This window comes from Erpetoichthys calabaricus, chromosome 4 (assembly GCF_900747795.2).
Source record: "Erpetoichthys calabaricus chromosome 4, fErpCal1.3, whole genome shotgun sequence".
In the NCBI taxonomy this organism is placed as follows: Eukaryota; Metazoa; Chordata; class Cladistia; order Polypteriformes; family Polypteridae; genus Erpetoichthys; species Erpetoichthys calabaricus.
In genome coordinates this window covers 22,037,478-22,061,481 of record NC_041397.2, presented here as the reverse complement: position 1 = coordinate 22,061,481, position 24,004 = coordinate 22,037,478, and the positions used below count along the sequence as shown (strand labels likewise).

The 24,004-nt window shown below is 39.0% G+C and overlaps 1 protein-coding gene across 3 annotated transcripts in view; it reads left to right on the top strand.

The window, feature by feature from the left end:
- Positions 1-24,004, top strand: part of fndc3a (fibronectin type III domain containing 3A) — a 418,327-nt gene that overhangs the window by 264,696 nt on the left and 129,627 nt on the right. For all 3 annotated transcript variants that reach the window (XM_028799242.2, XM_028799241.2, XM_051926327.1), the window contains 2 exons: positions 1,800-2,025; positions 11,884-12,171. In XM_028799242.2, the coding sequence (XP_028655075.1) occupies positions 1,800-2,025; positions 11,884-12,171 (514 nt within the window). The remainder of the gene's footprint in view (positions 1-1,799; positions 2,026-11,883; positions 12,172-24,004) is intronic.

Sequence of the window (24,004 nt, the reverse complement as noted above, 5' to 3'; positions counted from 1 at the left end):
GAACACCCAGAGAAAATCTATTTGGACTTACAAAGAAACTGCAAAATCCTTACAAATGGTTCCTAGTTTGAACTTACCTGCTCTGTCTCAGTGTTGCCTTGACTGAAAACAAATTTTTATCATGCCAATCCAAAATGTTGCACCCTAATTTTATTAATGCTATAAGTAAGAATTATTTTTCTAAATGTCGGTTTATGTCTTAAAAAATGATATATTTAAATTAAACTGCATTATACTGTGGGTTCAGAACGTATTCAGACCCCTTCACATTCTGCATACTTTATTTTGTTGTAGACTTGGGGGTGCAGTACACGGCAGCCACTTTGCCTCTCTGCTGCTCATGTTGTGAAGGGGGGGCTGAACACACACTAAGGAGATGGGGACGGATCAGCTGCTGGCTTGCTGCTCTTGTTGCTGAGCTGCATGTTCTGCTTGTTGTGCTGCACGTCGATCATTTAAAAGCATGTACAGCAGCTGTCCTCACTTCGCTCCTCACTGGACTTTGACTAGGCCACTTAAAGACAGTCAGAGACTTTTCCCAATGTCCACTCCAGTTGTTGTCTTGGCTGTATGCTTTGGGTTGTTGTTGATGTGAACCTTCAACTCAGCCTAAGGTCAGGTGCATTCTGAGGCAGGTTTTCTTCTCTCTGTATTTGGCTGCATTCATCCTCCTCTCAGTTCTGACCAGTCTCCCTGTCCCTGCCACTGAGAATCACCCCAATATTGTTATGTTTCCACCACCATGCTTCACTGTGTGGGATGGTATTAGGCAGGTGATGAGCGGTGCTTGGTCTTAGCCAGACTTGGAGCTTGGAATTCTGACCAAAAGAGTTCATTTTTTGTCTCGACAGACCAGAAAATCTTTTTCCTCAGGCTCTCAAAGTCCTTTAGAATGTCATGCCTTTCAGTCAAGAGTGGCTTCTGTCTAACTTCTCTACCTTAAATGCCTGATTAATGGAGTGCTACTAAGATGGTTATCCATCTGACAGCTTCTCCAGTCTTGGCACAGGACTTCTGAAGCTGTGTTACTGTGGGCATTGGGTTCTTGGTCGCCTTCCTGTCTAAGGCTGTTCTTGTCCAGTTACTCAATATGGCCAGAAGGTAAACGCTATGAAAAATCCTGGTAGTTTTGAACTTCTTTCATTTCACAAATGTTGAGACTCCGGTGTTCCTGAGAACACTCAACACTTTAGAAATGTTTTTATCTCCTAGCCCTGATCTATGCCTCACTTCAGTTTGATCGTGGTGGTCTACAGAGTGTTCTTTCGACTTCATGGTGTGTTTTTTGTCATTCAGTGTGAATTGTGGGATGTTCTATACATAGCTATACGTGTGCATTTCTAAACCAGTAAATTCAATTTGCCACAGGTGGATTCCAGTCATGTTCTGGACTCATCTGAAGGAAATTTAAAGGTAATAGAATGCACACGACCAAAATTTAGAATGTCGCAGCAAAAGGTCTAAATACTTGCATGAATGAGAAAATTCAGTTTTTGATTTTTCATAAATGTGCAAACTTTTCTGAATACTGTTTTCACTTAGTCATTATGGGTTATTGAGTGTTGATTGATGGGCAAAAATGCCAAATTTATCCTCTTAAAATTAAATCTACAACAAAGTAAAGTGTGCAGAAAGTGAACAAGTCTGAATATTTTCTGAATCCACTGTATATACTTAACTGCGTCTTGCTAATTATATTATTTTGTGTGAATTAGTTTGTAATACATACAAAAGAAAACATTTTTTCCCCTATTATAAGCTCTTCTCTTACCCTCTGTTTATTTGTCTGAGCCGTGCAGGTTCTTGAAGAAAATGGTGTCCGAAGGGTCTTGGTCTTACCTCAGCCAGAGTACCACCAAAGCCACTCACCTTTGCACCCAAGTCCTCACCACTTGACGTTCATCCCGCACCCTGCCATTATTCCTTCTCCACCACACCACATGTACTCCACAGTGACTGGTGCAGGAGACATGGGCACCCAGTACATCCCTCAGTACCACCCGGGACACGTCTATGGGGACCAAGGTTTGTTGAGCTTTTTTAAGTAATTGGTGAATTCAAAGGATAGGTAGGAATCCAACGTTTTATTCCAGAAGTTTTCTTTTTGTATTTGTGCTGTGTTTTAAATATTAATCAAAAAACCAAATCATTTAAAGTTTACAAATGTACATTTTTATCAATTTTTATTTCTTTCTTTGTAATATAATGTATTTTTTAATTAAATAAAATTATTTTTACAGGACAAACAGATATTCATTCATATAGTCAGTCAATCAGTCATTATCCAACCCGCTATATCCTAACACAGGGTCACGGGGTCTGCTGGAGCCAATCCCAGCCAACACAGGGCGCAACACAGGAACAAATCCCCGGGCAGGGTGCCAGCCCACCGCATGGCACACATACACACAAACCCACACACCAAGCACACACTAGGGACACTTTAGGATCGCCAGTGCACCTAACCTGCATGTCTTTGGACTGTTGGAGGAAACCGGAGCACCCGGATGAAACCCACGCAGACACGGGGAGAACATGCAAACTCCACGCAGGGAGGACCCAGGAAGCGAACCTCAGGTCTCCTAACTGCGAGGCAGCAGCGTTACCACTGCACCACAGTGCCGCCCTCATTCATATAGTTCAAGTAAAAATGTTCTTTGTAGTATGTATTTATTTTTGACAGCCAATGTTCATTTACTGGAACAGCAATCATTAAAATACCAGTTGTCATTTTGTGTTTCTTGATATGTTTCATAGTGTAGGTTTTCTATATTTTAGATTTTGCTTGCTCATATTGAGCCCTAATTGACTGGTGTAACTTTTTCTGCAATGTTCAAATTGTCTTTGGTAACCAGGCATTTCTACAGACTTGGACAGGACATAAGTCACTATGGAGCATAGAAAATCGCAGACCATCACAAAAAATAAGCCACAATATTTAATTTAACAAAAAGAGGTTTTTATTAGAATTTGTTCTCATCCAGATCTTAAACATTAAAGTCCTGAATACCCAATTAAGACAATATGCACTCTATATAGCTTGAAAATTGTTTCCCCTCTCATAGCTACTTCGTAAATCAATCCTAAACTGCCTTGTTTATACTAAACAAGAATTAGGTCATGTCTTATGATTTTTCAATGACCCTTAGTTAGCTTTATTGCTTGCAGATGTCATTATTTGTCTTATCAGTAACAGCTTATCTTTAAACTCCAAGATACTCCTTGAACAAAAACAGGATGCAAGTCACATCACCTTTGCATAATACTAATTCCCTGTGGAAGCATTTTGGGGGGATGACGTACAAATAAAGGTTTGGTTAAAACTTAGATAAAATGGCTAGTATGAAACTATTTACAGTGGTGTGAAAAACTATTTGCCCCCTTCCTGATTTCTTATTCTTTTGCATGTTTGTCACACAAAATGTTTCTGATCATCAAACACATTTAACCATTAGTCAAATATAAGTAAACACAAAATGCAGTTTTTAAATGATGGTTTTTATTATTTAGGGAGAAAAAAAATCCAAACCTACATGGCCCTGTGTGAAAAAGTAATTGCCCCCTTGTTAAAAAATAACCTAACTGTGGTGTTTCACACCTGAGTTCAATTTCCGTAGCCACCCCCAGGCCTGATTACTGCCACACCTGTTTCAATCAAGAAATCACTTAAATAGGAGCTGCCTGACACAGAGAAGTAGACCAAAAGCACCTCAAAAGCTAGACATCATGCCAAGATCCAAAGAAATTCAGGAACAAATGAGAACAGAAGTAATTGAGATCTATCAGTCTGGTAAAGGTTATAAAGCCATTTCTAAAGCTTTGGGACTCCAGCGAACCACAGTGAGAGCCATTATCCACAAATGGCAAAAACATGGAACAGTGGTGAACCTTCCCAGGAGTGGCCGGCCGACCAAAATTACCCCAAGAGCGCAGAGACGACTCATGCGAGAGGTCACAAAAGACCCCAGGACAACGTCTAAAGAACTGCAGGCCTCACTTGCCTCAATTAAGGTCAGTGTTCACGACTCCACCATAAGAAAGAGACTGGGCAAAAACGGCCTGCATGGCAGATTTCCAAGACGCAAACCACTGTTAAGCAAAAAGAACATTAGGGCTCGTCTCAATTTTGCTAAGAAACATCTCAATGATTGCCAAGACTTTTGGGAAAATACCTTGTGGACTGATGAGTCAAAAGTTGAACTTTTTGGAAGGCAAATGTCCCGTTACATCTGGCGTAAAAGGAACACAGCATTTCAGAAAAAGAACATCATACCAACGGTAAAATATGGTGGTGGTAGTGTGATGGTCTGGGGTTGTTTTGCTGCTTCAGGACCTGGAAGGCTTGCTGTGATAGATGGAACCATGAATTCTACTGTCTACCAAAAAATCCTGAAGGAGAATGTCCGGCCATCTGTTCGTCAACTCAAGCTGAAGCGATCTTGGGTGCTGCAACAGGACAATAACCCAAAACACACCAGCAAATCCACCTCTGAATGGCTGAAGAAAAACAAAATGAAGACTTTGGAGTGGCCTAGTCAAAGTCCTGACCTGAATCCAATTGAGATGCTATGGCATGACCTTAAAAAGGCGGCTCATGCTAGAAAACCCTCAAATAAAGCTGAATTACAACAATTTTGCAAAGATGAGTGGGCCAAAATTCCTCCAGAGCGCTGTAAACGACTCATTGCAAGTTATCACAAACGCTTGATTGCAGTTATTGCTGCTAAGGGTGGCCCAACCAGTTATTAGGTTCAGGGGGCAATTACTTTTTCACACAGGGCCATGTAGGTTTGGATTTTTTTTTCTCCCTAAATAATAAAAACCACCATTTACAAACTGTATTTTGTGTTTACTTGTGTTATATTTGACTAATGGTTAAATGTGTTTGATGATCAGAAACATTTTGTGTGACAAACATGCAAAAGAATAAGAAATCAGGAAGGGGGCAAATAGTTTTTCACACCACTGTAACATACACGAAACCCAGTTCAAAATATATATTGCTAATAATAGGATTTAATGTTAACAGAGCAGAATACAAACCCTGAATAGAAATAATAATAGTTAATAATAATACTTCATTCACATTACCAGACTGAAGTGACTCAAATTTGTTTTTTCCCCCTTAATGTGACACAAATCTGATGTTTTCAGGGCTGTGTGGACATGGAAGTCTGATCTTTTCAAATCAGATTTGAGTCACTTTCATATGTGATCCAAGATTGCATATTTGTCCAGTTTGTGGCCATGCCATGTGAATGAGAAAGGTCAGATCTGATTTTTTTTTTTGGCGTATACAGTATACATTGGGCTGAGCGCTGTTGCTATCACCTGTCCCCGGCAAAACAATAATAGAGGAGAGCTATAGCTATGACAACAGTCACGGTCCCACCATTTCTGTCTCTTTTCTCATACCCATACAACTGTCAGTGCAGTGGTGCCAGCAATAACTACGAAAGCAGCAAAAGCTGGCCGTCCGGCTTTTTTCGCCTACTTGACCTAATCATGTACAGCTGAAAAATTGTTCGCTATCCTCCAGAACAGACTACAATACATACACTAGCTACTAGCACTTACATTTTGTCAGTTTTAATAGAACGAGTTGTATCACAAATATGACTCCTCACCTTGCCATAACACTAATCATCATCTGTGGAAATATTTTCTGGGTATGAGGTACATAATAAGTACCTATAAAGATACGGATTTGGTTAAAGCTTAAATAAAATGGCTGGTATTAAACTGTTTAACATACATGAAACCCAGTTCTGAATATATATTGCTAGTGACAGAATATAAAGTTAGAGCAGAATACAAACCCTGAATAGAGACATAATAATAACTAGCCGACGCCCGCCGTAGCATACGGCGGTGTAAGAATAGGAACAGAAAACAGTGACAAAGGAAATCAAGAAGAAATAAATACTTCTTGAAAGATGTAGTTGTGAATAGGTGTTTTGGTGGAGACGACAAATAATGAGTCGAAAGATCTAACCCTAGAAAAAGCCACGTACAACTGACTGTGGCTGAAGACTGGCTGTTTTAGATTAACACAAGTCTTTGGAAACATTTGTCCTTAGGACTTGTTGATAGTCATGGAGAAGGCAAGACTGAGTGGGAATTGTGTGCGTTTAAATGTAAAAGGAAGGAGAGGGATTCTGGGAATGAAGATTGTTTCAGAATTTTGGATAGCGATCAGTTTGCACTCAGTAATATTTGTATGTGTTCAGGTAACGATGAGTCTTGTTTTGTTGCAAAAACTTTTTGATGGCGTAATATTTCGGAGGAGCATAACTACAGCTCCCACCTTCAGATGAAGGATATGGGGAAGCATGCCAGTTGGTGTGAGGGTGTGTAAAAACTCCTGTGGGTACGTTAATTGATCATTAGGATCGTCACTGACTACTGTATCTACACTCTTGAAGGTCACTTTTTCACCCTGTATAAGATCAAGAAGTTTGTTGTTAATATGTAGAGAACCGTTTCTGACGCTCAGTATTGCTCTTGCAGCAAGTTCGCGGGGAGTCACAGGCGAGAAATTAATATCACCGTAAAGTTGAGCAACTGGATCTTATTGTTGTGGTAAACATTGAGAAGGTAGTTCTGCCGTTAGTTTTGTTGCATGTATCTTGGACTTCCTGGATAATCATTTTGTGTACACGTATGTTATTTTCAGCGTTTGCTTGCAGTGTGACTGATAGCCCTTTGTATTGTTCCACGTGCAGATCTTGTTGGTCTAATCTGAGATAGTTGAGACGTGCGCCCACTGTTTTAACATAACGCATCTACGACGTACTGTTGGAATAGTTTGTCGCTGGAGTGCAAAATTATAAATGTACTAGCAAAATACCCGCGCTTCGCAGCGGAGAAGTAGTGTGTTAAAGAGGTTATGAAAAAAAAAGGAAACATTTTAAAAATAACGTAACATAGATAGATAGATAGATAGATAGATAGATAGATAGATAGATAGATAGATGATTGTCAATGTAATTGTGTTGTCATTGTTATGAGTGTTGCTGTATTTTATATATATAAAATACACACACACACATATAAACATATATATACATATACATATACACATATATATACATATCTACATATATATATATATATATATATATATATATACATATACACATCCACATATCAACATATATATATATACACATATATACACACACACACGCTTTATGGGTGATGATTGTTTTAGTCTTTTTATCTTTATTTTATTTTATTGTAGAATCAACTCCTATCTACGCACAGCAGGGCAGCCGTGGGCGGATGCGTATGGTGTATTCACTCCATGTTATCGTGCATTGCGCTGTCAGTGGTATTTTGATAAAAGAATTTGAACAACATATAAAAAGCGTATAAATTATTAAACAGTAAAACATTAACATTTAAGAAGTAAAGTTACATTAAGTACTACTGCAGTGCCTTCGGGTATACCTCATTTTTTGTTTGCCCATTACATGCTTAAATGTATACATTTTTTGGTGCACCTACCCGAGAACACGCGACATATAACTGAGCGTGTGAGAAGCATGGATTTTAAACACGCGTTGAGTTCATCTGCTGGTCTCCCTCGTGGAATAACTGGTAATGTTTGACTAAAATCTACAGCGAGTAAAACGACATTACCTCCTATTTTTTTTTTTACAATCTCTGAGATCTTACTTTTTTCGGTTCAAGGCTTCATAAGCTCTTTTATGTTGTATGGTGTACTTATCCCAAACCATCATCTTTGAATGTTGCAAGACTTTCGCCTTGTATGTAGATCGGGGTAATTACATTCATTGCATTCCTAGTCTGAATCACAATGTGATTGTATGGGTGGTTACCTGGCACTGTAGGGTTGCCACCCGTCCTTTAAAATACGGAATCGTGCCGCGTTTGAAAATGAAATTGCGCGTCCCGTTTTGAATCAATACTGGACGTGATTTATCCCGTATTTTTTTTATCATTTTTTTTTTAAAGCAGCGTCTCATGCAAATCATCCCACACGCATTTTATGAAGATGCCTCCTTTCCTACTTTTGATTGGGTAATACTTGATGTCATTGTTAGTTTGATTGGTGTTTTTAACTGTCCAGTGAGGAGGGCGTGTCTTTTAAGTACAGTCTGCAAAGTGTTGGCACTGAGATGTGGCGTCAGCGCCATAGTTGAAGCCCCTAACGTTGCGGTCAGCAAGTCGGCTAACATCCGCCATGTGCCGTCTTTCAGTTGCGAGAAGCAGATCATAGAATGGTTGAAACTGTTGCCCCTAACGTTGCGCCACGGCGTGTGGTTCGTTTATACCGCGTGTCTTATCATTAAACTTTTATCTCGCGAATATGTTATTGCAATCCGCAGCGGGAGTGTTTCTATAAACTTAATTGAAACTTACGTTTTACACCGTGCTTTGTTTCCGTTATGAACATGCTTGTATGCTTAACTCGCTCCGTTCTCAATTGTTTAATTAATTTTTTGCTCTTCGCTGTTTGCGGCTGTTCCTCCATTTCCCCCTACTTCGTTCTTTTATCTCGCGAATATGTTATTGCAATCCTTAACGGGAGCGTTTCAATAAACTGATTGAAAATAGTTTTGCATTTACCTTTTTAGTAAAAGGCGAGCTTTTAAGCCTGAGAAATCACCCCGTAAATGCACACGTTTAATTGGACATGTGTTAATATGTATGGTTACACAGTATTAAAAGACAGTGAACAACGTCAGTTACCTTTCTTCCCGCGTTTGATAAAAGGTGAGCTTTTAAGCCTGAGAAATCACCCCGTAAATGCACACGTTTAATCGCACATGTGTTAATATGTATGCTTACACAGTATTAAAAGACAGTCAAAAATTAACGTCATTTACCTTCGTTCCCGCGTGTGACTCGTGCTGTAAATGTCTTCCTTGTTTTTAGTTCACGTGATTACGTAGGAGGCGTGATGACGCGATACGTGACTCCGCCTCCTCCATTACAGTGTATGGACAAAAAATATGTTCCAGTTATGACCATTACGCTTTGAATTTCGAAATGAAACCTGCCTAACTTTTGTAAGTAAGCTGTAAGGAATGAGCCTGCCAAATTTCAGCCTTCCACCTACACGGGAAGTTGGAGAATTAGTGATGAGTGAGTCAGTGAGTCAGTCAGTCAGTCAGTCAGTCAGTGAGGGCTTTGCCTTTTATTATTATAGATTCCTCATTGCTAATCTGTACGCGTAAAATTGGCATTGAGTAAGCCTTATTTGCTTGGTGGTTCTTTTATCTGGAACATGTTGTAAATCTTTGTGCCACCCAATGTCTCCGTAAGGGAATAAAAGTGGGTAAACCATAACATGATCTTGTACAAAAACCTGTCGACAGAGAAGATACTGTTGTTCATTTTATAACAAAGGTTTAGGAAACAACTGTCACAGTATAATAAAAATAGCAAGGTGTATGGGAGACCACAGGCAGTCTGGGGAAGGGTTTGAAAGAGGACGAATAGGAATCGAGAAATGCTGTGTCAGCTGCGTGTGGGCGGGACCGGTTTTGAAGAGGAGCCGCAGGCAGCGTGGGGAAGGGTTTGGAAGAGGACGAATAGGAATGGAGAAATGCCGTGTCAGCTGTGTGTGGGCGGGACCGGTTTTGAAGAGGAGCCGTAGGCAGCATGGGTAAGGGTTTGGAAGAGGACGAATAGGAATCGAGAAATGCTGTGTGGGCTGGACAGGTTTTAAAGTGGAAGCAGGACGAACCAGAAGAGAAATATATATAAGAGATAATAACAATAATAATAACAAAATTCATTTTATTTATATAGTGCCTTTCCCATATACCCACATATATGCAGTACAAATTGAGCATATATTCTTCCATAATATAAAGTATGTTACTACCCACATTAAAGGAACACATTGTAACTAATAAAACCCACTGACCCTCAGAGCTTAAATTCAGAAAGAAGACTTTCTAAGTCTTTTAAACAATTGAAAGAGATTACCAAGGGAAACAATAGCAGAATTACCTGTAACCACTTTTAATAAATACTGTAGAGCTAAGATTTTCTTGCACACAGAAGTGTTAGATGTCCTCACTGATTAGTATGGACAGAATTGTCATTTCTACATGGTGTGACCGAAATTTATGCAGATACCCTTAAATGAATGTCTGGATTGTGTAATTTAATCACATTTTGAGTTGTTTGATTTGTAATTTTAAACTGTGGAACAGAAGGGGAAATCAAGGACAAATGTGTCTTTGTCCTAAACCAGCATTTCCCAACCTTTAAGTATTTGCGACCTGAGTTTTCATAACAGTTTTAATCGCGCCCCCCCCAACTTTTTTTTGAAACCCTAGTAAAATTTATTCCTATATTTTTTCCAGCAGATACACCGCTACAAGTTTAAAATTTCCCTACGAATAGCGAAATGACGCCACATATGGCAACATTCACGCCCCCTTTGTTGTACAGTGCGCCCCACAGTTTGAGAACCGCTGTCCTAAACATTACGGAGGGCACTGTACTACAGTTCCACTTCACCTCTCACAAAGATCTGGTCCTACAGGGAGGAGAGCCAATTCTCTTGTTTCTACTTTTCCACCTCAAGTTCCCATCAAGTGAGAACTCACAGAGATTTAAGTTAAAATTGCTGTGAATCATCTGTTTGCTTAACCATATTTTAAATTGTCTTAATTAGACTTGCTTAAAGCTCAAGTTATAAAACTTGCATTCCCTTCTTTGGTTTTGTGGAAATTTTTGTGTGTGTGTGTGTGTGTGTGTGTGTATAGGGGTCAGTGGGTGCCACTGGAAGCTGCCAGTCCTATCCACTTAACTCTTCTAAGAAAAACATCAAGTTTAATTTTGAAAGTCCCTAAAGTTGTAAGTTGTTCCTACAGTCCTAATGTCTACCGCACTACTTGGTCACTTGTTCCATTTGTCTGTGTTTCTGTTTGAAGAAAAGACGTCCAAATGTTTGTGTGAAATTTACCCTGAACAAGTTTCCAACTGTGTTCCCGTGTTCTTGATGAACTCATTTTAAAGTCACAGTGTCAACCCACTGGACTAGTTCACGTCATAATTTTAAACACTTCAGTCATGCCTCTTCTTAACCTTCTTTTGCTTAAGTTGATAAGGCTCAGCTCTTTTAATTTTATTTTATAATTCATCCCCTGTAGCCCTGGAATCAGCCTAGTTATTCTTCTCTCGACATTTTCTAGTGCTGCTATGTCATTTTGTAGCTTAGAGACTAAAACTGCATACAGTACTCCAGATGAGGCCTCACCAATGCTTTATAAATCTTCAGCATAACCTCCTTGGACTTGTACTTCACACATCAGGGCATTATATAACCTGACATTCTGTTAGCCTTCTTAATGGCTTGCTCAATTTGGCTAGAAATCTAAATAAAAACAGAAGATGGTTCAAACAAACAATTGCAACCATATGGTATCTCCCAGACGTGAGTTTGAGGGTATGGTTTGCAGGAGATTTTGTGTGCGTCAGGGGATACAGAGTTCATAGAATTTGTTGTTAGTTTATGCTTTTATTATTTAGACAGAAGAATAAAATCACTGGTATCTGATCTATGTCTGCGTTTTTACCTCAGTCAGTTAAGTATCTGGACAAGCCAACATGACTACAATAAAAACAAAACCTGTCTTTGAAGTTGTGTCAGCATCATGCTAATCTACATGCTATATGACCTCCTAGTCCAAAATCATGTCCAACATGAAACAGAAAATACCACTTGATTTATTTGCTTACATTTTGAAGCTGAATTCTGCATCAGATATATACTGTATATATATTTTTTATTTTCTGTCTGAAACTTTTGTTAACCTCTAATTTTACATCATGTGGATCTCATAGATAGTTTAGCTGTGCTACATGTTTAAGTAATATTTCTATTTTGTTTTACAGATACGCTTTCTCCTCATGGACGGTCAACATTTGTTCATAGAGATGAAAGGACTAGTAAAACACATGAACGTTTGCAAAAAAAACTTAAAGACAGACAGGGTGGTCAGTCAAAAGACAAAATGAATAGCCCTCCCTCTTCCCCTCAAAAAATGCACTGTACTTCACCTGTGGATTGCCAAAATGGCCTTGGGAAGGGACTGTCTTCAGTGGGATCAGCAACAGCAGTCATCAAAGGGAAACAAGTAGGAAAAGTGAAAGGAAATCCTCGAATAGAGATGGAAGTGCAAGGTAGGCTCATTCGTGAATGGAAAAATCCAAAACATGGTGGATGCTTTTTTTTAAAAACTGTGATTTATGCATTATCACTAAAATGATCATTATTCATCCATGGTTTTTGAAAATATTTTGAGACGAGGAATTTACAGTTTGGATTATAGAAACAATTACAATTATACTTTAAGCTGTGCAGTAATATAGTCCAGTATTTAATGTTTTAATTGGATGATTTTGGGGCCCTAGTGGGTGTAAGCTGGTTTGAGGTCAGCCTGTGAACATGAATAAAACCATAACCTCCGTAAAATAAACAATAACATAACATTAAACATAATGTAATCAAATTAGTTTTTTGTGTAACTATTCTGTTTAAAGCAATCATTGTGCAATATCTGTATTCGGTCTGAAAGGCTCCTTCATTGACATTAATGTTGTGAGAGTCCATCACACTCGCACACACACCCGTGAAAGTCCTGGACAAGAATATTTAGTGAAATGGCATTAAGCAGTACTGGTCAGTCATGGCTTGTATTTAGTCAGAGTCTTAGAAAATGGCATTTGTGTTGCTCTTTACCTTAAAGAATAGCCCACATATTTTAGCGCATTTAATTTGTAATGCTAAATTTTACTAATATTAGTCAAGATTAAACACTTGAGAAGTTTTAATAAAAAAATGTTTTGGGTAAGTACGTAAGTCACTGGGTGTTCTGCCACCTCTGTAAGCATTTTACTTGTATTACTGGGGACTTTGCATATGTCTTGTTGTGCAATGTACTGTATCTCTGCATGAATGTACAAAATCACTTGTTTTATTATTTTTCTTTATTTCACCAACTCCAATGCCATAACTACTCAATACTCTGGATTGAAGAAAGAAAAAGGAATCTGTGTTATAAACCTCATGACATTTTCTTGCTATTGCCAGCATTATTTTTTTTATGTGTAAGTCATTACTGTGCACAGTGTATTGCATGGAGGATATTTATCCAAGTTGGCTTACAATATTTAATATACAATTAGTTGGATTTCTTTTTTTTTCCAGTTGGAGCATAGGCAGGCAAAGTGACTTGTTTATGGCCACACAGTGTCAGTAGCGGGATTTGTACACACAACCTCAGGGTTTTAAGTCCAAACCCATAACCACTAAGGCACATCGCCTGCTTTGAGTATTTTAGAATTTGCCTTGATTTAATAACTTTTCTTGTGTTTACTCATACTTATATTGCTGCTGCTGTTTACATGTTAGAAACATTGGAACAATCTAGGCGAGAACAGAGCCTTCAGCCCAACATTGCTTGCCAGTCCTATCCACTTAATTCACTCCAAATAACATCAAGTCCAGTTTTGAAAGTTCCTACAGTCCTAATGTCTACCACACTACTTAGTGGCTTATTCGAAGTGTTTATGGTTGTCTGTGTAATTCATTTTAAAATAACAGTCTTGATTCATTGGTCTAATTCCCCTCATAATTTTAAACACTTCAATCATGTCATCTCTTAATCTTCTTTTACTTAGACTGTAAAGGCTCAGCTCTTTTAATCTTTCCTCATAACTCATCCCCTGTAGCCCTGGAATCAGCCTGGTCGCTCTTCTCTGGACATTTTTGTAGCATGGAGACCAAAACTACACACAGTACTCCAGATGAGGCCTCACCAGTGTGTTATAAAGCTTGAGCGTAACCTCCTTGGACTTGTACTCCACACATCGTGCTATATAACCTGACATTCTGTTAGCCTTCTTAATGGCTTCTGAACACTGTCTGGCAGTTGATAGTGTAGAGTCCACTATCATTCTTAAATCCTTCTTATAAGTTGGACTTCGAATTTTTAGACCTCACATTGTGTATTCAGATTTAACATTGTTACTTCCTATGTGTAATACTTTACATTTGCCACATGGCTAATTTCAAACTATATGACAGTCACAAATAATTGCATATTATATATCACTAGATAACTATGAGTGTATTCTTACAATTGTAATTGTTGTAATTAAAACACAGTCTTCTGTAAGATTTACACAACTGAATTGATTTACATCCAAGTACAGCTGTCTGTACGGTGCAGTCATTTTATTAATCAAAGGTCTGTACTGCTTCACATCCTCAAATGGGAGTAGATATTGTAGCCTGAGTGCTCAGTTGTATATCTTTTTACTTAGCAAGGTGTGTCCTAACCTTTGTAAAAACAGTTGTTTGTTTAATCTTCCAAACCAGCGTTCACCAACCTGTGGAACACAGCAGCTTTTCAGGTGGGTTGGGGACGACCACAGATGAAATCCCAACTGTTGTTCTGATGTGCGCGCTTGATTCACAGCGGCAGCAGTTGGACTGCAACCAATCCTGGACAACTTCTCCAAACCCCTTTCTGACGATCAAGCTCGATTCACAGAAGAAAAAGCAGTGCCAATCACGCTTCATTTATGTAACACTCCGTACTTTGACGACCATGCCAAATTTACTGAGGGGGACCCCACCCCCAGCACAAAGGTGGGTCACACTAAATTTACAAGGAGGGGGGACCTCCCACACCCTGGTGCGTTGCTGATAACCGTCTGTCACAAATTACTCCTGAAACTCTTTTCCACCCTTCCTGCACTCTTTTCCTCACGTCTCTAACACACTCGTCATTACTCATCAACCTTCACCAACTCTACTCCCTGCATCCTCATCATTGCACTGACCTTCCTCTCATTCACACACATGTATTCTGTTTTGGTGGTCCTACTGACCTTCATTCCTCTCCTCTCCTCTCTAGAGCAGATTTCCACCTCCACTCCAGGTCCCCTCAAGCTGCTTCCTACAGAAGCCTACCTGGCTACAGATCACAATGTCATCAGCAAACATCATAGTCCATGGGGACTTCTGTCTAATCTCATCTGGCAATCTGTTCATCATTATGGCAAATAAGAAAAGGCTCAGAGATAATTTCGAATAATTTTATAAGGTGAAATAAAGAACAAAAAAAATAAAACATTGAACACTAGAACATTTTTAAAAAGAATAGGCCATTCAGTCCAATAGGCTTGCCAATCCCACAGTCTACAAAATATAATCAAGTCTAGATTTGAAAAGTTCTACTCTCTACCACAGCACTTGTTAGTTTATTTCATGTGTCTGTAGTTTTTTGTTTACAGGAAAACTCTTCAGCATTTGTGCAAAATACAGCCTTAGCAAGTATCCACCGCTTCTCCATGTTCTTGCAGAATAATTTATTTTAAAGTAACAGTCTCAGTCCACTGCATTAATTCCCTTCATAATTTTAAACACTTCAGTCACGTCACCTCTTGATCTCTATTTGCTTAAACTGAAAAGGTTTAGTTTCCTCCATCTTCTCTCCTAGCTTCATATGGCTTACACCCTGAATCAGCCTAGTCAATCCTCTCTGGACTTTCTATAAAAAAATGAATCAGCTAACAGTGGCTGAAGTTAAAAGGTTTTTATTTGCTGTAATAAAGGTTTAATGGTACAACGCATAGAGCCTTAGCACCAGAGCGATGGAGTCAGTGCACAAAAGCTTCAACTTAAATCCAAATCTGACTCCCCTGGGACAACAGCATAGAGCATTACCACCAGAGCGATGGCATCGGTGCACAAAAGCTTCGACTCCGACTCCTCAATTTATGATACCATGGATTGTCACTCCTTAATTTGTAATTAGACTAACATGTTTACTCTGTTGACTGAAAACACACAACATACACAATACGAGGCACTTCATTACCTCCATTGTCAATCATTGGGTTTAAAGGCTGTAGCGATGCCACTGTTGCTTTTTTAAACTATTTATTAAATCATACAAAATTAAAAAAACAGACTGTATTTTTACCAATAGGCTAGAAGAAAAAATAGTTTAATTGAATTAGTATAAGTGAAATTGAAAATTTGAACACATTTTATTACAATTTACAGTTAGTCGGAGTCGGTGCATTTTTACAGACTCCGACTCCAGTATCCCAATAACTGCTTCTGACTCCAGGACTCCACAGCCCAGATTAATACACTGACAACAATCTAGGTCACCAGTGCACCCATAATTCTTAGCATGCAGTATCATGGGTTACATTATAACAGCCTTACATCCCTTTTTCTTTATTTTATTTACTTATAAAAGATGCTTTCTGTTACATACAGTACACACTGTAAATAAGTGAGGTTATACAACAACTTTTAATAGCTTGAGGGGAAGTGCAACTAATGGAGTCTTATGTACCACTGTACCACCTTCTGTTTTTGGAGTTCTCTCCTTTGAGATACGAAATTCAATACCCTGCTCATTATTTTAAATTCAATTAAATTTATTCTTATTAGGTGCACTTCTGCTTATGAGCCTAGCAGGCCATACAATAGTAATATACAGTATATAGCGTAAAAAAGACGTGCAACATTAATTCAAAAATATATAAGGCTGAGACATCAAATTTGAAAAATTCATGTCATATAGAGAACAATTTGAATCTATACAGGGTGGCTTTAAGTTTAACGTTAATCTAATTTGGTATGCAGAGTTTGGGTGCTCTATAGTGTGAAAGCTTTGTCTCCTGCTCTGCAGTTAAATTTGGCATACAGTATTAAATTAATGTGTTACTTACCTTATGTAAGTTTGTAGTGGTGACCAATGGAAATTTTTAATTTCATGTTTTCAGAGAGAAATGACATAACAAAGTTTCTGATAGATCTGGGCCCAGTGGTGACCAGCGCTGGACAGTAGCAAACTGAGTAAAACATTCATGAAAAAATCTCATGTTTCATAATCCAGATGTCACCTTGTCTAGCCATATGCTTAAAATTTGCAAAATGCATATATTTTCTGTTAAAATATTTTAAATTAAATAACTCTGGAAAATAAAAGTGGAAGCCTGTTCATAAGGAGTTGCACTTTTAAACTGAAGACCAGCCTGTCTCCCTCATTCATTGGTCAAAAGTTGTGTTTTCTGTTCAAAAGCGTGACCCCATGTAAAGAGGCTTCCTGTTTGCAGGACCCAGTACCAAATCTCAAGGGGTTCCATAAAGGAAGGATTGTTGTCTTCAGACTTTTAACCCACGTTAAAAATGTTGGGAAACATTTGAGAGAAACCAGCTAAGAACACTGCCTGATAGGCCAACTCAATTCTCAGACACTCTGTATTGTTCAATATTGTGATCAGTAATATTTAACACAGCGTTTTAAGTCTGAAGGCACAATAATAATGGCATATCCTGTGTCGGAGGAGATTAGAACACCATTTATAACATGAGTTAAAGCTGTTTCTGTGCTGTGACGGGGTGAAAGTCTGATTGGCATTTCTCATCAAGACTATATTTCTTAAGATAAGAGTCAGGGTGTTTGGGTGATTTTTTTCTCTAAAACCTTACAGGGAAAAAAACAGCAAATTTGAAATTCATTTACAGTTCTTAAGAACATTTGGTTCTGAGTTGTATTTATTTAATAGACAAAGGAATCAAGGATGTCAAGTGATTGATTAAATGTAAAGGACTAGTATGTTCATTTTGGAAATCAGACATTATATCTCTTTTTCTGTCATCAATTTAAATTTAATACTGTGGAAGGTGCAAGGAGAGACAAGATGTGATACAATGTAAGTAGATTTGGCAGAGCTGACTGCAGCCTCCATAATGTTATTTACATCAATCAATCAATCACATTTAATGTGTCGCATACAAATTATGTATACAGTACAACATTACGATTACTGTCCCTTGAGACAAATATAAAGAGATAATAACAATACATAACTTATAAATTTAAAAAATCATTAATAAATGTATGTACTAAAAATTCTAACAATAATAATAATAATAATAAACCTGCTTGTCACAAACCTGTATTTACTAATGGTTCATGGAATTATATCACTTATTTCAAATTATTTGTCAGGTTAGCTGACTTAAACTTGAGGGTTCATAATTTTTCATCTCTTATTCTGGAAAAGTAATCAGCTTATTTGTTTACTGCTGTTTAACTTTTAGTGCTTTTCGTTCTTCAGACTAAAAAGCTGCAGCTTTCTTGATCTCCACTTATGCTCTGCTTTCTACATGGGTATTATGGGTATTATTATTTTTATATATATATATATATATTATACATTATACAGTGCATCCGGAAAGTACCACAGCGCATCACTTTTTCCACATTTTGTTATGTTACAGCCTTATTCCAAAATGGATTAATTTCATTTTTTTCCTCAGAATTCTGCACACAACACCCCATAATGACAACGTGAAAAAAGTTTACTTGAGGTTTCTGCAAATTAATTAAAAATAAAAAAACTGAGAAATCCCATGTACATAAGTATTCACAGCCTTTGCTCAATACTTTGTTGATGCACCTTTGGCAGCAATTACAGCCTCAAGTCTTGTTGAATATGATGCCACAAGCTTGGCACACCTATCCTTGGCCAGTTTCACCCATTCCTCTTTGCAGCACCTCTCAAGCTCCATCAGATTAGATGGGAAGCGTCGGTGCACAGCCGTTTTAAGATCTCTCCAGAGATATTCAATCGGATTCAAGTCTGGGCTCTGGCTGGACCACTCAAGGACATTCACAGAGTTGTCCTGAAGCCACTCCTTTGATATCTTGGCTGTGTGCTTAGGGCCGTTGTCCTGCTGAAAGATGAACCGTCGCCCCAGTCTGAGGCCAAGAGCGCTCTGGATCAGGTTTTCATCCAGGATGTCTCTGTACATTGCTGCAGCCATCTTTCCCTTTATCCTGACTAGTCTCCCAGTCCCTGCCGCTGAAAAACATCCCCTCAGCATGATGCTGCCACCACCATGCTTCACTGTAGGGATGGTATTGGCCTGGTGATGAGTGGTACCTGGTTTCCTCCAAACGTGACTCCTGGCATTCACACCAAAGAGTTCAATCTTTGTCTCATCAGACCAGAGATCTGAGAGTCCTTCAGGTGCTTTTTGGCAAACTCCAGGCGGGCTGCCATGTGCGTTTTACTAAGGAGTGGCTTCTGTCTGGCCACTCTACCATACAGGCCTGATTGGTGGATTGCTGCAGAGATGGTTGTCCTTCTGGAAGGTTCTCCTCTCTCCACAGAGGACCTCTGGAGCTCTGACAGTGACCATCGGGTTCTTGGTCACCTCCCTGACTAAGGCCCTTCTCCCGTGATCGCTCAGTTTAGATGGCCAGCCAAGCTCTAGGAAGAGTCCTGGTGGTTTTGAACTTCTTCCACTTACGGATGATGGAGGCCACTGTGCTCATTGGGACCTTCAAAGCAACAGAAATTTTTCTGTAACCTTCCCCAGATTTGTGCCTCGAGACAATCCTGTCTCGGAGGTCTACAGACAATTCTTTTGACTTCATGCTTGGTTTGTGCTCTGACATGAACTGTCAACTGTGGGACCTTATATAGACAGGTGTGTGCCTTTCCAAATCATGTCCAATCAACTGAATTTACCACAGGTGGACTCCAATTAAGCTGCAGAAACATCTCAAGGATGATCAGGGGAAACAGGATGCACCTGAGCTCAATTTTGAGCTTCATGGCAAAGGCTGTGAATACTTATGTACACGTGCTTTCTCAATTTTTGTATTTTTAATAAATTTGCAAAAATCTCAAGTAAACGTTTTTCACATTGTCATTATGGGGTGTTGTGTGTAGAATTCTGAGGGAAAAAATGAATTTAATCCATTTTGGAATAAGGCTGTAACATAACAAAATGTGGAAAAAGTGATACGCTATGAGTACTTTCCGAATGCACTGTATATATAGGTGAAGAAAATTGGGCAGGTTTTGTTTAACAAAGTTTCTAATTTGAAGATAGTAAAAGAAATGTGTTGCTGGAAAGTTAAATTTGGAGTGTAATTGTTTGTAGAATGTGAAGATGTTGTCTATGTACAGATCTCTAAGTGATTTAATCCTAAATCACATTGAAAGCTATATATGTTTGAGAGGGTGGGTAAAGGTGGTTATCATGCAGAGGTGCCACAGATAAATGTTTCTCTATCTTAAAGTACTTCATACATTGGTTACATAATCTGAGTGAATGAAGCACAATTGGGTTATTTGTAAATTAACGATAGCTTGCATTTATTGGGGCACATAGCAAGGAATATAAAGAAGTACTGCAGGATTTTATTTCTATTGTGGACCAAGCCTGTGTATGTTCATCTATTTGTGTCAAAGAGCCTAGTAGGCCAAGGAAGTCCCTCACTGCTGATGACAGGAGAATCCTCACTATTGTCAAGAAAAAGCCCCAAACACCTATGCGACAGATCAGAAACAGTCTTCAGGGGGCTGTTGTGAGTGTGTCAAAGACATCTATCGACGGAAGACTTCATGAGCACACAGAGGACACACTGCAAGATGCAAGCCTCTAGTTATCCATAAAATCAGGACGGCCAGATTACAGTTTGTGAAAAGGACTTAAAAGAGCCTGTAGAATTCTGGGAAAAGGTCTTGTGGAGAGAAGAGACAAAGATGAACCTGCTGTATCAGAGTGGTGGCAAGAGCAAAGTGTGGATATGACAAGGAAGTGCCGAAGATCCAAAGCAGACCACCTCATCTGTTAAAAATGGTTTGGTGGGTTTGTTTTGGCTTGGGCATGTCTGACTGCCACACTTCCTTGATAATGAAACTCCTGATGGCAGTGGCACATTTAATTCTGAGGTGCATAGAAACATCTGCTCAAGTTCCAGTAAATGCGTCCAAACTCATTGGATGACACTTCATACTATACACCAAGATATGATTTCAAATATATTACAAAGGCAGGGTAGGAGTGTTTGTTTTTTTTTTAAATGCTAAAAATGGAAACTTGTTGAATAGTCAAACCAGTCACCTGATTTATATCCTACTTACCAGACCTTCCAGATGCTAAAGAGATCATTTAAGGTGACTAGCCTCCAAACCAAGCAGGAGCTGAAGATGGCTGCATTAGAGGCTTGGCAGAGCATCACCAGAGAAGATCCTCAGCATCTGATGAGGTCTATGAATCGAAGACTTCAAGCAGTTATTGCATGCAAGGGATAAGTGACAAAGTACTAAAAATGACGGCTTTAATTGACCTGCCGTTGCTGTGTCACAAATATTATGGTGCTTTCAACATGGTCCCCTCATTTCAAAGGTCTGAGAAATGTGAACCATTAAGAAAGGAAAGCAAGTGAAAAACATGCCTCCTATTTGTATATGTCAGAGCTGCTTCAGTAAGCTGAGGGTCAGTTCAACAGGCCAGTTTCACAAACAGCTGTTGGAAAAATCCAAAAATATGGTACCGTGGCTTTATGACTAACAAATGAGAGGTGAGTCTTTAATTCAGAAGCTCTATCTCCTTTGAAGGCACTCTCTAGCCAGTCATGAGCGGACTTTCTGGAAGTGGGTTATTTAACAATATTTTAGCCAAAATGCACATGTTTGGTATGCCATGAGTGTGTGACTGGATATCTGAAAAATAGATTATGTATCCTGAGGAATTTGATATTTTTTATAGACATTTTGATTTTGAATGCTGTTTGGTCAGTGCTGTCCCCATAGGTGCTTATTATGTTCTTATGTTTATCTCTATTATCCAAAAAAGCATGAAATAAAATTTTCTATGCTGCCATTACTACAACACCAACTCTTGGTAAGTAACACGTACAATTTATCATTTTTGGGTAGAGAATTCCTTTAATAACACACAGCAAAAAGCCTTTTGCATATGTTGGCTTGATTGTAGATATCCCTGTGAAATGTATTAATTTTTTTAAAACCTTCACATTTAACTGCAACTTGTTTTTGCTTCACTATAAATTACTGAAGAAAAATTACTTCCAAAAGACCAATTTGGATAGTGTCACAGAAACATTACCATTACTATGCACACCTAAACCAGCAGTTTTTAAATAATAATATTATAGTGAACATTAAAAAAAGGCACTGAGTATATAATTTACTGATTGTGAAGTTCACATATAACCCTTCAATATTGTTTAATATACAAATTGCACAAATTAAGAGTTGCATGTTAAACACTAATCTAAACGGTTTAATCATATGCTGTCAGGGCTTGTAACCAATTTTGAATTAGGCCTTAGTCATGCAGAAAGCGTTAGATGAGCCATGACCAATTATCAAAACAGAGAACTAACAATTGGTTTACCTCAGGGAGCATTTCTGTGTTTATGCCAATATACATAATTAGGCCCTTTCTATTTACGGCATCAGTCAAAAATGAGTGCATTATGAATAACTCTGAAATGACAAATAACTAATTTATACTGTTTTATGCTTTATAATACTGTACATCTTAAGACTGCTTATATAATCATGGACATTGTCTCATTTGCACAGAGGAAAATTAAAAGCTTGGGCCTGTTCTGTGATAAATTAATTTCTGGTCTTTAGGTTTTGGATTGTCAGATGGAAGGGGCAAATGTTTAATGCTGACCATGTTTTTCATCCTGCATACTGCACTATTATACAGTATCTCACAAAAGTGAGTACACCCCTCACATTTTTGTAAAATTATCTTTTCATGGGACAACACAGAAGATATGACACTTTGATACAATGTAAAGTAGTCAGTGTATAGCTTGTTTAACAGTGTAAATTTGCTGTCCCCTCAAAATAACACACAGCCATTAATGTCTAAACCGCTGGTAACAAAAGTGAGTACACCCCTAAGTGAAAAATGTCCAAATTGTGCCCAAAGTGTCAATATTTTCCAGCACTGCCTTAACGCGCTTGGGCATGGAGTTCACTAGAGCTTCACAGGTTGCCACTGGAATCCTCTTCCAATCCTCCATGACGACATTATGGAGCTAGTGGATGTTAGAGACCTTGCGCTCCATTTCAGGATGCCCCACAGATGCTCAATAGGGTTTAGGTCTGGAGACATGCTTGGCCAGTCCAGCACCTTTACCCTCAGTTTCTTTAGCAAGGCAATGGTCGTCTTGGAGGTGTGTTTGGGGTCGTTATCATGTTGGAATACTGCCCTGCGGCCCTGAAGGGAGGGGATCATGCTCTGCTTCAGTATGTCACAGTACATGTTGGCATTCATGGTTCCCTCAATGACTGTAGCTCCCCAGTGCTGGCAGCACTCATGCAGCCCCAAACCATGACACTCCCACCACCATGCTTGACTGTAGGTAAGACACACTTGTCTTTGTACTCCTCACCTGGTTGCCGCCACACACGCTTGACACCATCTGAACCAAATAAGTTTATCTTGGTCTCATCAGAATACAGGCCATGGTTCCAGTAATCCATGTCCTTAGTCTGCTTGTCTTCAGCAAACTGTTTGCGGGCTTTCTTGTACATCATCTTTAGAAGAGGCTTCTTTCTGGGACGACAGCCATGCAGACCAATTTGATGCAGTGTGCGGCGTATGGTCTGAGCACTAACAGGCTGACCACCCTCCCCTTCAACCTCTGCAGCAATGCTGGCAGCACTCATACGTCTATTTTCAAAAGACAACCTCTGGATATGAAGCTAAGGACATGCACTCAACTTCTTTGGTCGACCATGGCGAGGCCTGTTCTGAGTGGAACCTGTCCTGTTAAACCGCTGTATGGTCTTGGCCACCGTGCTGCAGCTCAGTTTCAAGGTGTTAGCAGTCTTCTTATAGCCAAGGCCATCTTTATGTAGAGCGACAATTCTTTTTTTCAGATCCTCAGAGAGTTCTTTGCCATGAGATGCCATGTTGAACTTCTAGTGACCAGAGTGTGAGAGCGATAACACCAAATTTAACACACCTGAGACCTTGTAACACTAACGAGTCACATGACACCGGGGAGGGAGAATGGCTAATTGGGCACAATTTGGACATTTTTCGCTTAGGGGTGTACTCACTTTTGTTGCCAGTGGTTTAGACATTAATGGCTGTGTGTTGAGTGATTTTGAGGGGACAGCAAATTTACAC